Here is a 15,415-nt window from a genome sequence, read left to right as displayed (position 1 = left end):
AAAAATATAAGCAAAGCAGTCCATTACCATTGAAATTTTGGAGAAGTATATGAGCATAAGCTCTTTGACAGTAGAATTCTGCATTGTCAGATCCCTCTTCTAATGCCTTCGTCAGCTCCTGAAATAAAAACATAAATAAAAACTATGTCTACTGATCTTTACATTATGAATATTGCAAAAACATTATACATCAATGGCATTTACAAAATCAAGCACACAGTTATTTTTAAAGAAGTAACATACCTTGTTGCAGAATAACACTCAACTCAAAATATTGGGGGAGACGAGACAGAAAGAAAATGGCACGGGTTCCATGCCTAAGGGATTGTGGTAGTGTTCAGTGTAAAAAACTGCCGCAGACCTCCACCAGATTAGATATAAACATGAAAAGGATATGTTTACCTTTCAGAACACGTTACACACCTGTATTTAAAGTATAATATACTCCAGCCACTCACCCCCCCCCCCCTTCCCGTGACAGAGGGTGGGGGGTTGTTTTCCCTCGCAACTGCTGTCATGTTGGTGCAGTCTTGCAGGGATTTGCCTGCTGTGGATGGTCTCACCTTAAAGTTCAGTTCACAATAACGCAATGAGATTTTCATGCAATTCCCAGTGCGATTATATAGTGCGACTTGCCTGTGTCTTTACTCACAGAAGTCACATCAACATTAGATAAGAAGCAATTCCAATGAGGCTTTGATGAGACCAGCTTTTTTTTTTTTAACGACATCAGTCTGGAAGGTTCCACCCCCAGGCTATTTTTTGCAATACGGCACTGCGTTTCTTTGAGGCCCTGTACACACGAGGAGACATGTCCGATGAAATCGGTCCGCGGACTGTTTTCATCGGACATGTCTCCTGTGATATTTTGGTTTGATGTGTGTACACACCATCAGACCAAAATCCCCACGGACAGAGAACGCGGTGACGTGTGCAAACCAGGAAGTTCAATGCTTCCACCAATGCGTCAAATCAATTTAACGCATGCGCGGGATTTCGGTCCGCTGGTTAGACGTAATAACCAGCGGACATGTCCAATTAGGCGTACTAACCATCGGACATGTCCGACGGACATGTTTCCAGCGGACAAGTTTCTAAGCATGCTTAGAAACTTTTGTCTGCTGGAAACCTGTCCGCTAGGCCGTACACACGGTCGGACATGTCCGCGGAAATTGGTCTGCGGACCAGTTTCAGCAGACATGTCTCCTCGTGTGTACGGGGCCTAACAGACTATTACATAGTCGTCTGATAACAAAAGTTATCCCCTTTTTTCCCCCCACAAATAGAGCTTTCTTTTGGTGGTATTTGATCACCTCTGCCATTTTTACTTTTTGCGCCATCAAAAAAAAAAGAGAGTCCAGTGAGAGTAAAACCATGCCCCATCATTGGCGTCAGTGGGACGAATACTGCCCCATCATTGGCGTCCGTGGGACGAATACTGCCCCATCATTGGCGTTCTGGGCATGATTTTTTTCATAGTGGTGATGTGTCTTGACGCTCTCTTATAAAATGGTTTTGTCTTGCCCACATAGAATGAGCCGCGTTGGCACATTAACACGTAGACAACACCTATGATTTTACAGTTTGTGTAATGAGTTGGTCTACATGTCCAACCATTGGGTAAAGTTATATTTTCCCCAATGTACATGTATTGGCACAAATTGCATCCGCCACAGCGAAAGGTACCTGGTCGCTTGCATGGATCAGAGCAGAAATTCCCCAGTGAATTCACTTTGTATTAAAGCAGGGATCCTCAAACTACGGCCCTCCAGCTGTTGAAGAACTACACATCCCATGAGGCATTGTAACACACTGACATTCACAGACATGACTAGGCATGATGGGAATTGTAGTTCCTGAACAACTGGAGGGCCGTAGTTTGAAGACCCATGTATTAAAGTATCCTTCAAGGATTTTGTTCTACGGTAGGAGATGGAAGGTTTAGGGGGGACAAAGGGACTCAGGGAAGGGTCAATGTTCAAAAGATGCCAAAATATTTCGAAATTATTCTGTTAATTTGCTAATTTTGTTTAGTATAACAAGTTATAATTCTCAGAGTATTAGTTTTTTCCTCATTCCTATTTAAACTCTTGGATTTTTTGAATGGCGGGTCTTGTCTTGATTTCAAAGTCGCCCTTTTAAAGGCCTTTTTAAGGCATGTGGAAGAGTAGCCTCTGAGACGTAACCTGTCTCTCTGACTGTTGGCCTCTTTTTGGAAGACGAGTCTTGTGTGCAATTTCGACGTAATCGCAAATATTGGCTGAAAGGAATAGATCAAAGGTGTTGGATGGGCACTACCAGCATGCAAGATGGTATTACAGACTGTATCCTTGCGGCACAGTGAGCTGGTTCCCTATATCAGAGCCGTTGGCGGCAAGGTACACACAGCTGCCACAGCTCTGTCCCCAGGAGATGTTAAAGGCACACCAGTTCAACCTACAGACAGGTACTAACTATAGATATTGGCACCTCTCTCCTCTGACTAGCTTTTATCCCTGGAGACTTGATTTTTCATTTTTTTTTTTTTTTTTATCTGTTACTTACACAGGCATACTTGGAATGGAGGATTAAATGATATCCCCCTGTCTTTTGTAGTACAGACTTGGACAACCGTTCCAAGTTACATTTTCCTTTCTAGTCACTAGTCTAGTGTGCCCTTTTGTGCTTTTTTGGAAACACTTTCTCTCTCCTAGGGGCAATATATTCCCTAATTTTTTTAAATTCTAATACTTCGATTATCTTTATTGAGGTCCCTCCCGACTGGAGGAATTTGCAGGATCCTTGCTGGCAATACCTGGGCGTGCGGGTTGGAAAATCTTTTTAACAACCACTCTTTAGCTATCTTTTTTGTGATCATGTGGGATATCAAGTGGATTCCATTGATGCAAGACACCTTGGTTCTATACGTGAAGCCAATTGTTTTTCCATGTCTCATTACAATGAGCCCAACTTCATTATTTATGTACCAATATGATATATGTGTCCCCCTAGACTTTTGGCTCTATATGCTTGAAAAAAAAATGTTGGGTCAAGAAAAAATAAAAAGAGTTGTTTCATATGTATCTACATCAATCAACAATTTATATGGATTTGTATATTTTACATGATCTACAATAATTTGTAACCATGATTGTTTGTACTTAAGACATTTTATCTTATTTACTTGTTTTCGGTCACTTTAAAAGTCCCATTCCTTAGGGGGCCTTGTTTCTTTCTAAGTGGGAGGAATAGGGACTCGTTATTGGTGGGCAGAATAAAGGTAAACAAAGGGCAACACTTAGGCCTTGGGCTGCAGGTTAGAAAGCACTGCTAAATAAAATAATGGAACAGCATGGGCCCCAAACAAATTTCTGGGGCACGCCACTCACAAGTCTAGACCATTCAGAGAGTAAATAATTTACTACTACTGTCTGGACCCATTAAGGTAGTCAGTTTTCTATCCATGTACACAAACAATTTCATAAACTCCAACAGATCATATTGTAAAATGTTATGATGTACAGTATGAAATGCTTTAGCAAATTCTAGATCAACTACCGTACATCCACTGGACTTCCACCATCCAATATCTCACGTACTACCTCATAGAAAATATCAGGTTGGTCTGACAAGAATAGTGTTTCATAAATTCATGCTGGCGGTTGATACCTTTATCACAGACAAACATCCGATTATTCTGCCTTTCTGAGTTCCATTGAATTCCCTCAAATATCTTACTGTATGTAAAACAAATGCAAACGTGTCTAAAATGCACTGAGCGTTGCAACAGAACAGTAAGCAACGCTATGAACAATCCCTAATAGTATAGACAAAGCACAATACCTTCATTACATTACAAGGAAATGAGCTTACCTCTAATGATCGCTGAGGATTTTCACTAATGTAAAGATCAGAAAATAATCTAAAAGAACAAAAATACAAAAAATGAACAAACTAGTAGTAAAAAAAAAACAAAAAAAAAAAAACAACACACACACACACTTTATATACTAAATAAACCAACTGACTCACTGGTCACGTACATTACAGTCTTCTACAATAAAATGGTCTTGTTTAAAATACATTTACAATCAGTGCCCTATGTACACAAACAAGCAAACAATCAACATAAAATACTTTATAAATTAGCAGACAGGTGCCAAATGTTGCAATTCTAAAATAGAGATGTCCCCGGACAAGGCAATTCAGAATTATTGGAAGTTGAAATCTGAAGAGTGGGTGAGCAGAGCAAGTTCTTCAAAGGCACACTGTTGCAATTAGCCTGGAGCACAACAGGAACAACAATTTAAAGGGCAAGTTTACGTCCATATAGTGAACTTGGTGTTGAGTTATTCACTTTATGGTCAACACTGAGGACAAGGGGGCACTCTTTACGTCTAGAGGAAAAGAGATTTCACCTCCAAATACGGAAAGGTTTTTTTACAGTAAGAGCTGTGAAAATGTGGAACAGACTCCCTCCAGACGTGGTTCTGGCCAGCTCAGTAGATGGCTGTAAGAAAGGCCTGGATACTTTCCTAAATGTACAGAATATAACTGAGTACTAAGATGTGTAGGTAAAGTTGATCCAGGGTAAATCCGATTGCCTCTCGGGGGATCAGGAAGGAATTTTTTTCCCCTGCTGTAGCAAATTGAATCTCATGCACTGCTGGGGTTTTTTGCCTTCCTTTGGATCAACTGTGGGTATATGGGATTGTACTGCGTTTTTTATTTTGTTTGTTTATCTTTTTTGTGGTTGAACTGGATGGACTTGTGTATTTTTTCAACCTGACTAACTATGTAACTATGCAACAATGGGCAAAATTATTATTTGATCCGCTGCAGATTTTGTAAGTTTGCTCACTTACGAAAGAAATGAAGGGTCTCTAATTTTGTATCATAGGTGTATTTTAAATGATAGAGACAGAATATCAACCAAAAAGCCAGAAAAACATGATACTAATATTATAAGTTAAGTTGCAGTTCAGTAAGTAAAATAAGTACCCGATTATCGTCGGCTTGAGGAGGAGCAGCAGACCGGGGATGGCGTTGGCACCTCCTCGGGCGCGGAACAATCCGTGGCGGCCACTAATAGAGTCCTTGACGCCATTGCTCTTTGCCATAGCACGCTCACTGCCAAAATTGAGGAGGTCAAAATTGATCTGTCCCTTATCCGGCAGGACCTCTCTACCCTGCGGGACCGCGTGGCGGAGACGGAGACCCGTATTAGTAGAGCAGAGGACATCTTGCACCCCCTGCAACACACCACTGACGAGGTGCGTCGCCAGCTACAACAGATTAGCACGAAACAGGACGACCAGGAAAACCGCCTCCCGAGATGCAATCTACGTTTTATCAGCCTTCCTGAGACCGCTGAGGGTGCCGACCCAGCGGGCTTCCTTGAAAATCTCCTGACATCCGCCTTTGGCCAGGATGCATTTTCGGTGATGTTTGCAGTGGAGCGAGCCCACCAGATTCCTGCCCGCCATCCTCCCCAAGGAGCCCCACCGTGTACCCCAATAGCGAAATTTCTCAACTTCAAAGACCTTGACAAGATCCTCCGCCTGACCAGAGAGAAGGGAAATATCCCCCATGTCAACACATGTGGCAGTCTTCCCAGACTTCTCTAATGAGGTGCAACGGCAGCGGTCCAGGTTCCAGGATGTTAAGCGCCGTCTCCGTGTCTTACACCTTAAATACGCTATGCTGTATCCTGCAAATCTTTGCGTGGAGTGTGACAGCTGAACCCACTTCTTCGAGGACCCAGAGTTGGCATCTACCTGGATTGACCAGAGGGACCGACAAGCCTGAGTATACTATGCTACTTGCAAGCTGCGAGTACTTCTTTCTCCCCCCTGTTCCCCCGTGTGCCCGCACTACTGCCTGATCCCATTCTGATGTTTGTCCCTCCAGCGGGTGCAATTATTTTGTGTGTACCCTATGCCCGGGGTGGGGGGGGGCAGACCTGGGGATCCTTTTAGGCTCCACTGGACCTTGCAGCACGCCTGCCACCTCCGGACGACCTCACTGACTTGTGCGGGCTGCTTGTGGAGAACAGTATATTGAACAATGCTTAGATTTTCTGCATTGCTTTATCTACCACCATGCTGGCAGGCGGGGCTCCCCCTGCACTGTCGTGCTCACGCTGCATGTTTGTGCCTTCTACACCCCACACACTTCTCAGAGAAGAAGTCGCCCCCCTAGGATCTCAATGGACTTTTTCACCCCCTGTTTGTTTGACAATTTTTTCATCCGCTTTTTTTACTGACTGACTTCGCCCTTGTTGATACTTGGCGCCACAAACATCCACACACCCAAGTTTTCTCGTGCTTTTCAGCCAGTCACAACACTATGTCGCGCATTGACTTCATCATTATTTCAAAGTCCTTGACACCTAAACTGGAAAAGGTGGGTTTTTCTCTGAGAGTACTCTCGGATCACGCGGGAGCTGGAGGAGGTGTTCCGTCGGGACCCCTCGCCCAGCACCGCCAACACTCTCAAAGTTCAGACGCGGCAGGTTTCTCAGTTGCATATTGAGAAGGCTAAACAACGCATATTTTCCTGTAGGCAAAGGGTGTTTTGAATATGGGGAACGACCAGGCAAATTGCTTGCGTATCATGCCCATCTAGATTTGCGTCCCCCGGTGGTGGTATCGTTGACCGACCAGCAGGGGGAACGATGTTACTGACCCGCAACGAGTGGCGGAGGAGTTTGGAAGATTGTACCGCGCACTCTACACTTCCCGAGTCACCCACACTCCCCAAGACACCAGGGACTATTTGGCGAGTGTCAAGTTCCCCCGATTGACTAATGACCAACTTGACCTCTTGGAGGCCCCTATCACTAAGGAGGACATTTCTGAGGCCATCTCCTGTTTAGCCACATCTAAGGCCCCCGGCTTACCACTTGAATTCTATACCACCTACCTCTGAAATTCTAACCCCTAAACTCCATGATCTGTATAAATCCATATTTGACTCAGGAGTTCTACCCCATCTATGAGAGAGTCCCAAATTGGACCGTCTCAAACAGTTGTAAATTATACACAAGACATACCTGACCCCTCAGAGGATAGCGCGTTTCAAACCCATGTACAATCCAGGGTGCCACCTCTGCGACCACACTCCAGCCTCCTTCTACCATCCTATATGGTCCTGCCCAGTTATCCAAGCATACTGGACGCAAGTGATATGGTTCCTGCACGACGAGATGGGCTCCCCTGCTACTCTAAAGCCAAAGATGTCCCTGCTCGGTCTGCTGCTGGAATTAGACGCTGACAAACACCTGCGTACCTTTCTACATGAGACGTTCTTCTTGGCGAGAGAGGTGGTGGCCCGTGTTTGGATGCAGGCCCTACCCCCCATGATTCAGTGCTGGAAAAAAAAGAGGTCAATGATGCCCTTCCATATAAGAAACTGATTTATGTCCATAGAGGGTGTCTGCTTAAGTATGAGAAGGTCTGGGGCAGATGGTTGATGGATGGTGAAACGTGTACGCGATATGTTTTTCCCTCACTTCCCCCTGCCCCCCTCCATTTCCCTCTTTGTACCCCTTTTTTATAGTGTGTGCTGGCTCCACCCCCGTTGGGATTATAGTTTGGTGTCACTGAGATAATCCAATGTGTTTATGTATGTATTACCTTTCTTTTGGCCATAATGGTTTATATCGATTCATGTATCGTGCATATACTTTTCCAAATTTTTTTTAAAAAATAAGTACCCGATCCCCTACCAACCAACAATCCTAGCTCCCACAGACTGGCTACACTATGTGCTCATGTGGTACACAGATTAGTCCTGTCAAAGGTTCTCCGAACGACAACTCTTTATGTGTATAAAGGACACCTGTCCACTGAACCCATTTCTTTCATTCAAACCTCACCGATATGGGCAAGACCAAAGAGCTGTCCAAGGATGTCAGGGACAAGATTGTAGACCTGCACAAGGTTCAAATGGACTACAAGACCATCACCAAGAAGCTTGGCGATGAAAAGACAACTGTTGGAGCGATCATTTGCAAGTTTAAGAAATACTAAATAACCATCAATCATCTTCGGTCTGGAGCTCCATGCAGGATCTCACCTTATGGGGAAGGATAATCATGAGAAAAGTGAGGGATCAGCCCAGAACTACACAGGAAGAGCTTGTGAATGATCAAGGCAGTTGGGACCACAGTCACCAAACAAACCATTGGTAACACAATACGCCATTGTGCACTGAAATCCTCCAGCCCCCGCAATGTCCCCCTCCTCAAGAAGGCGCATGTACAGGCCTATCTGAGGTTTGCCAATAAATATCTAAATGATTCAGAGAAGGATTGGGAGAAAGTACTGTGGTCAGATGAGACCAAAATTGAGCTCTTTGGCATTAACTTGACTCGCCTTGTTTGGAGTAAGGAAAAGGGTGACTATGACCCCGAAAACACCATCCCTAAAGACAAGCAGGGGGATGGAAACATGTCCGCTGACATCCGACCCGATCCGACCCGCTAAAAACAGACGTATGGGGGCCACGTCCCCATCCGTCCATGCGGATCAGATCGGGTAAGATCTGATGAAAACGGACATGCTGTCCGTTTTCATCAGATCGCTCCATAGGGACACAGAGGTGCCCGACAAGCCCCTCCACGCTCAGTGAGCAGAGAGGAGCTTGTCTTCGTCGGCTCAGCGGAGATCTGCGGACTGATCTCCCGCTGAGCCGACGGGAGCAGACGGAGTCCGCCAAGTGGGAATGAAGCCTAATTTGAGGGGCCATGTATTATAAAATCTTGGATCAGAACCTTCTGTCCTCAGCCAGAAAACCGACTATGGGTCTTCCAGCATGACAATGACCCAAAACATATCACCAAGGCAACAAAGCAGTGGCTCAAGAAGAAGCACATTAGGTCATGGAGTGGCCTAGCCAGTCTTCAGACCTTAATGCTATAGAAAATTTATGGAGGGAGCTTAAACTTCGAGTTGCCAAGGGACAGCCAAGAAACCTTAAGGATTTAGAGAAGATCTGTGAAGAAGAGTGGACCAAAATTCCTCCTAAGATGTGTGAAAATCTGGAATTAACTACAAGAAACATCTGACCTCTGTGCCTGCCAACAAGGGTTTCTACACCAAGTACTAAGTCATGTTTTGCTTGGGGATCAAATACTTATTTTACTCACTGAATTCCAACTCAATTTATAACATTTGTATATTGTGTTTTCTGGATTTGTGGTTGATATTCTGTCTCCATCATTTAAAATACACCCATGATAAAAACTATGGGCCAGATTCACGTAGGAGAGCGTATATATCTGCGGGCGTAGCGTATCCTATTTACGCTACGCCTCCGCAACTTAGACAGGCAAGGGCTGTATTCACAAAGCACTTGCTCCGTAAGTTGCGGCGGTGGCGTAGCGTAAATTGGCCGGCATAAGCCTGCGTAATTCAAATGTGGAAGAGGTGGGCGTGTTTTATTTAAATGAGCCGTGACCCCATGCAAATGAAGCGCCGAGCGTACGGCGCATGCGCTCGCATGCTCAGTATTACGTTGAACTTACTCCATAAGATACGCCAGGCCCAATGCCTGTGACGTGAACGTAACCTACGCACAGCCCCATTCACGTACGACTTACGTAAACAACGTAAAAAGATACGCTTGCCGACGTCCATACTTTGCATTGGCTGCGCCTCATATAGCAGGGGTAACTTTACGCCGGACGTAAGCCTAACGTAAACGGCGTAGCGGCGCAAGTACGTTCGTGAATCGGCGTATCTACCCAATTTACACATTTGATGCGTAAATCTACGAAAGCGCCCCTTGCAGCCAGCGTAAATATGCACCCAAGATACGACGGCGTAGGAGACTTACGTCGCTCGTATCTTGGCCAAATCTATGCGTAACTGATTCTAAGAATCAGGCGCATTGATACGACGGCTCACATTCGGACTTACGACGGCGTACGTGGAGATACGCCGTCGTAAGTCCACTGTCAATCTGGCCCTATAGCCTTCATTGGGCAAACTCTGCAGGGGATCAAATAATTATTTTTACCACTGTATAACAGCACAAAAGGATTCAATGCAGCATAGCATCTCCTAACAAAGGGTAGGGAAAAAAAAAAAAAAGTTTCCAACTCACAAATGGCGCTGCTTTCAGAGCAAAGGAATACATATCTCTCACTATGAAGCATGCTTAGTGAGAGATATGGCTGTATAGGACTACCCCTAAACAAGCTTACAGCAGACCTTCTTACTCATTTTTTCCCCCAGGGTTTTTCTGTCAGGTGTACACCAATGTTTTTGAAAGCTACCTGGAATAAAAAGCCCTGCAAGGTTTTTCTTCTCCACTTGTGGATCCCTGGTTCACCTTGCACTTCTGCAAGACAAGGACCACTGCGGCGGTAATAAGGATTGAGAGGAGAATGAAACAGCAGTTCAATCATCTCCTTTGGGTTGCATGAACCTGGAAGCATTCAGCTCTGAGCACTTCTGGGTTTAGAGCTGTCGGGATCCTGGGGTGACAGTCGGGTAAGCAGTAGATTTGACCATGTGTCCCTAATCTGCATGGGCTAAAAAACAGACTGGTCCATAAAATCAATACACACCGATTAGCCATAATTTTATGACCAGCCACCTAAGATTGAGTAAATATAAATATATGCGTAAAGAAGAAAAGTATACTGTAAATCTGTCACTGGAGGCGAGGCAGGCAGTTAACACAGGGAATTCATATGGGCACCCGATCATACAAGGCAACCATGGATGAAAAAGGTAGGTAGTCGCTTTAAGCGTTTTTTCCTAAGAGCGTGTATATATATATCATTATACACACACACACACGCTCAGTGAAACATCTCTCAGGAAGTTCCTCCGTTTCCTGCCTGCCTCACTTTAGTGACAAATTTATACTTTTATTTATTTGTTACACATATATTTATATAGCTCCAGAAGAAGCGCATCCAGAGCGCAAAACTAGTTGAGAAACTTTGAATGCATTTTCTGACCAGTGAAGCAGAATTGATCCATTCCAGTTTAACTCTACTAACCCCTCCCATATGTGATCACTGTATGATGAATGATTAGGTCTTCTTATATGTATACACATGCGTTGCCTCTTAGGGGTTCGTTTGTCAAATCATAGGAACTTTTTGTAACCTACAAACCCAGTACATGAAGGTTCAGGTTGAACTCTGGACTGTTTGGTTGGTCACTGAGACTTGTTTTTAAGTAAAAAAAAATATTCTTGCCCTAGTCTTTCATTAATGATTTGTAATAAACATTGTTACTTTTTAACAGATACAGTTATGCTCATAATTTTACATACCCTGGCAGAATTCATGATTTCTTGGTCATTGTTCAGAAAATATGAATGAGAACAGAAAAACTTTTTTTTACTGATGGTTAGTGTTTGGCTGAAGCCATTTATTATCATCAATCAACTGTGTTTACTCTTTTTAAATCATAATCGCAACAGAAACTACCCAAATGACCCCGATCAAAAGTTTACATACCCTGGTGATTTTGGCCTGATAACATGCACACAAAGGGGTTTGAATGCCTATTAAAGGATAACCATCCTCACCTGTGATCTGTTTGCTTATAGTGTGTGTGTGTGTGTGTGTGTGTGTGTGTGTGTGTGTGTGTGTGGTCAATGAGTTTCTGGACTCCTGTGACAGACCCTTGCATCTTTCATCCAGAGCTGCACTGACATCTCTGGATTCTGAGTCGTATTGAAAGCAAATGAATTGTCAAAGGCAGGAAAAGGTAGTTGAACTGTATAAAACAGAAAATGGATATAAAAAGATATCCAAGGATTTGAGAATGCCAATTTGGAGCGATGAGACCAAAATGTAGCTTTTTTGGCCACAACCATAAACACTACATTTGGAGAGGAGTCAACAAGTCCTATGATGAAAGGTACACCATTCATACTGTAAAACATGAAGGTGGGTCACTGATGTTTAGGGGAGATGTGTGAGCTACAAAGTCACAGGAAATTTGGTCAAAATGTATGGCAAGATAACTGCAGTATGTTATCAAAAAATACTAGAGGGACATTTGCATTCATCAGCCAGGAAGCTGTGCATGGGACTTACTTGGACATTCCAACATGACAATGATCCAAAACAAGGCCAAGTCGACCTGTCATTGGCTACAGCAGAATAAAGTGAAGGTTCTGGAGTGGCCATCTCACTCTCCTGACCTCAATATCATTGAGCCACTCTGGGGAGATCTCAAAACGTGCCGTTAATGCAAGACAGCCCAATAATTTACAGGAACTGGTGGCTTTTTTCCCATAAGGAATGGGCAGCTTTACCATCTGAGAAGATAAAGAGCCTCATCCACAAATACCACAAAAGACTTCAATCTGTCATTGATGTTAAAGGGGGTAATACACGGTATTAGGAACTGGGGTATGTAAACTTTTGATCACGGTCATTTGGGTATTTTCTGTTGTGATTATGATTTGATAATAAATGGCTTCAGCCAAACACTAACCATGAGTGAAAGAAAAGTTTTTGTGTTATCATTCATATTCTCTGAAAAATGGCAAAGAAATCATAAATTCTGCTAGGGTATGTAAACTTATGAGCACAAACGATAAAAATGTGCTCAATTCCCCAATCAACAGTGTTGACAGGGGGAATGCCTCCCGCCGAGCCATTGTATTCTGCCGGCAGGGAGACCAGTCTCCTCTGGGAGAGGACAGTTGTTAGTGATAGCAGCTATATCAGCCACTAGCGATAATTGCATGTAAAATCAAGCAGGCTGATTGTACCCAAATTGATCGATCAATCAAATGGGGTACATTTAGCCTGCCCATACATAGTTCAAACCTTCTATGGCTGGCATTCATCTTTACAATTACAATGCTGCCACAGACTGCTGGGGTCCAAGGGACACATAATCAGTACTAAAGGCTAGCATGTGGTCTCTGGGCATCAGAGGAAAAACACGGTCACTCACAGGCAGTTCCAGGTCACCAAAACAGTTATCGATGAAGAAGGTAAAGCAAACACACTCACTGTGTAGGAGGAGATACCACAGTCTCCGTCATTTTGCCTGGGGATGAGGATATGAAGTTCAATGCAAGTACTGCAGTCACAAGCTGTAAATAAAATACAAAACAATGTGTTATCCACAAGTTCAGCCAAAAAGTTTGTGGTAACCTATGAGGACTACTGTGGGTATTCATTTTGAGTTTTTGGGTTTTACTTCCTCTTTATTTCCCTGCAAAGGTAAAGCATAATGGGCTACTATGCATCACATTGGCTTTACCGCCAATTTCGCTGCGCTATTCGGCCGCTAGTGGGGCAGTTTTACCCCCCCCCAGGGGCCGAATAGCGCAGCGAAATTGGGCTAAAAATCGCCACAAAGTGCCTCAGCCGAGGCGCATTGCTGGCGGTATAGCCGCAGTGTCCCACTGATGTCAATGGGCAGAAGCCCACACACCGCTCCTAAGATGTGGCTAGAAGGACTTTTTTCACCGTCCTGCTAGCGCACCACTCCAGCTGGAGACACAGCGGCGGCCATTTAGGGTCGGTTTTCAGGCCCTATTTTTAGCGCAATAGCGCCTGAAAACCACTCCAGTGTGAAAGTCGTTTAACTCTCTCTTCCTTTCAGATGCAAGTAGTGCCCCCTTGTCCTCTGTGATGACCTTAACCACTTGAGCGCCAAAAGATAGAGCTGCACGATTAATCGTTAAGAATCAAGATTGTGATATTTCCCCCATTGCGATCTTAAAGCATTCTCTGCTCAAGCCGACAGCTCTAAAAAAAAAAAAAAAAAAAAAAAAGGCAGTCTACCAAATTTCTCAACATTCCTTAGCCACTGAGCTAACTATAAACATTGTAACGTTTTGGTCTGTAAGCCCGTGTTCTATCAGATAGCCGCCACCCCGTCTACTGCACAAGCGTGATGTTGCCTTGCGGCCATCTTGGTACACCCGCACTCGTTAGCACCAAGCCTAGAGTTAGAAGTTGGCAAGAGGACATCCTTATACATCCACCAGAGTCTGGCTTTTCACAGTTATTTCTAACAGTAAACTCAGCTTATACAGTGAAATGCAGCATTTAGAAACCTGTAACACTGATTTGATGCAAGCCTGCTGATCTCACAGTTGTGCGCAGATGTGACCGCGTTGCTAAATGCTGCATGTCACTGTATAAGCTGAGTTTACTGTTAGAAAGAACTGTGAAAAGCAAGACTCCCATTGGTGTATAAGGATGTCCGCCTGCCGACTTCCAACTCCAGGATTACTGCGGATGAGTGCAGGTGCACCAAGATGGCATCGCACATAAGCAGCAGGCCGGGTAGCGGCTTTGTGATGGGTAGCGGCTATCTGATAGAACATGGGTTCACACTGCTGTGATTTGCAATGTCAAATCGGGGGCTATAGCCGGCAATGGAACAGTGCGAATTTGTGCGACGCCGACATTGCAGCGACGCACAGATTCCCCTTCGGAGTGCGATTTCAATAGACATCTGTACAGAAACCCGCACAGATGCCTCTGAATTTGCCCCTGAAGACGGGACTGACATTGTGCGTGTTCAGCTGAACGCAACGCGATTTCATTCCCGCTGTCAATGTGAACCTGGAGTAAGTGACGGGAGTTTAACCACTTAAAAGACTGAACCTTTTTCTGACACTTGTTGGTTTCAAGATCCTAAAAATCATTATTTTTTTTTAATTACTTAGAATCCCCCCCCCACACACACACAGAGACCCTAGAGAATAAAATGGCGGTTGCAATATTTTATGTCACACTATTTGCACAGCGATAATTCAAATACATTTTTTGGGAGAAAAAAATATATACTTTAAAGGGGTTGTAAAGGTTGCATTCAGGTGGGTAAAAAAACAGGCAGCAATGACAGCCACCCAGCCCCCCCGTATTACTTACCTGAGCCCGAATCTGCTGTGCGCGTCCCCCGGCCTCCTCTTTGGAGTCTGGTCGTCGATTGGCTAGATGGATAGCAGCGCGAGCTGTCAATCACATGCAACGACACGGCACACCGTAATGTTTTTTTTTTTTGGTATAATGTGAAAGATGAGGCTACACCGGTGTCACCGGACAGGAAGTCATCTCCCCGGGGAGGACACAAACCCCCCTTATATCCTATGCTGGTGTCACCAGACAGGAAGTCATCACCCTGGGGACACACACACACTCCTTATATCCTATTCCGGTGTCACCAGACAGGAAGTCATCACCCTGGGGAGGACACACACACACACGCCCCTTATATCCTATGCTGGTGTCACCAGACAGGAAGTCATCACCCTGGGGAGGACACACACACACCCCCCTTATATCCTATGCTGGTGTCACCGGAAAGGAAGTCATCTCCCTGGGGAGGACACACACTCCTTATATCCTATTCCGGTGTCACCAGACAGGAAGTCATCACCCTGGGGAGGACACACACACACCCCCCTTATATCCTATGCTGGTGTCACCAGA

General features: G+C 44.5%; 1 protein-coding gene across 1 annotated transcript in view; it reads right to left on the bottom strand.

Moving 5' to 3' along the window:
• Positions 1–15,415, bottom strand: part of SUGT1 (SGT1 homolog, MIS12 kinetochore complex assembly cochaperone) — a 152,799-nt gene that overhangs the window by 136,355 nt on the left and 1,029 nt on the right. Inside the window, exons 2-4 of the mRNA XM_040341330.1 lie at positions 12,977–13,059; positions 3,853–3,901; positions 28–118 (exon numbers count right to left, since the gene is read on the bottom strand). Coding sequence (XP_040197264.1) covers positions 28–118; positions 3,853–3,901; positions 12,977–13,008 — 172 coding nt within the window. The 5' untranslated portion in view covers positions 13,009–13,059. The remainder of the gene's footprint in view (positions 1–27; positions 119–3,852; positions 3,902–12,976; positions 13,060–15,415) is intronic.

Source organism: Rana temporaria, chromosome 2 (assembly GCF_905171775.1).
Source record: "Rana temporaria chromosome 2, aRanTem1.1, whole genome shotgun sequence".
NCBI classification, from domain to species: domain Eukaryota; kingdom Metazoa; phylum Chordata; class Amphibia; order Anura; family Ranidae; genus Rana; species Rana temporaria.
The sequence above is the reverse complement of the archived record's forward strand: the minus strand, read 5'-3'. Positions and strand labels throughout refer to the sequence as shown.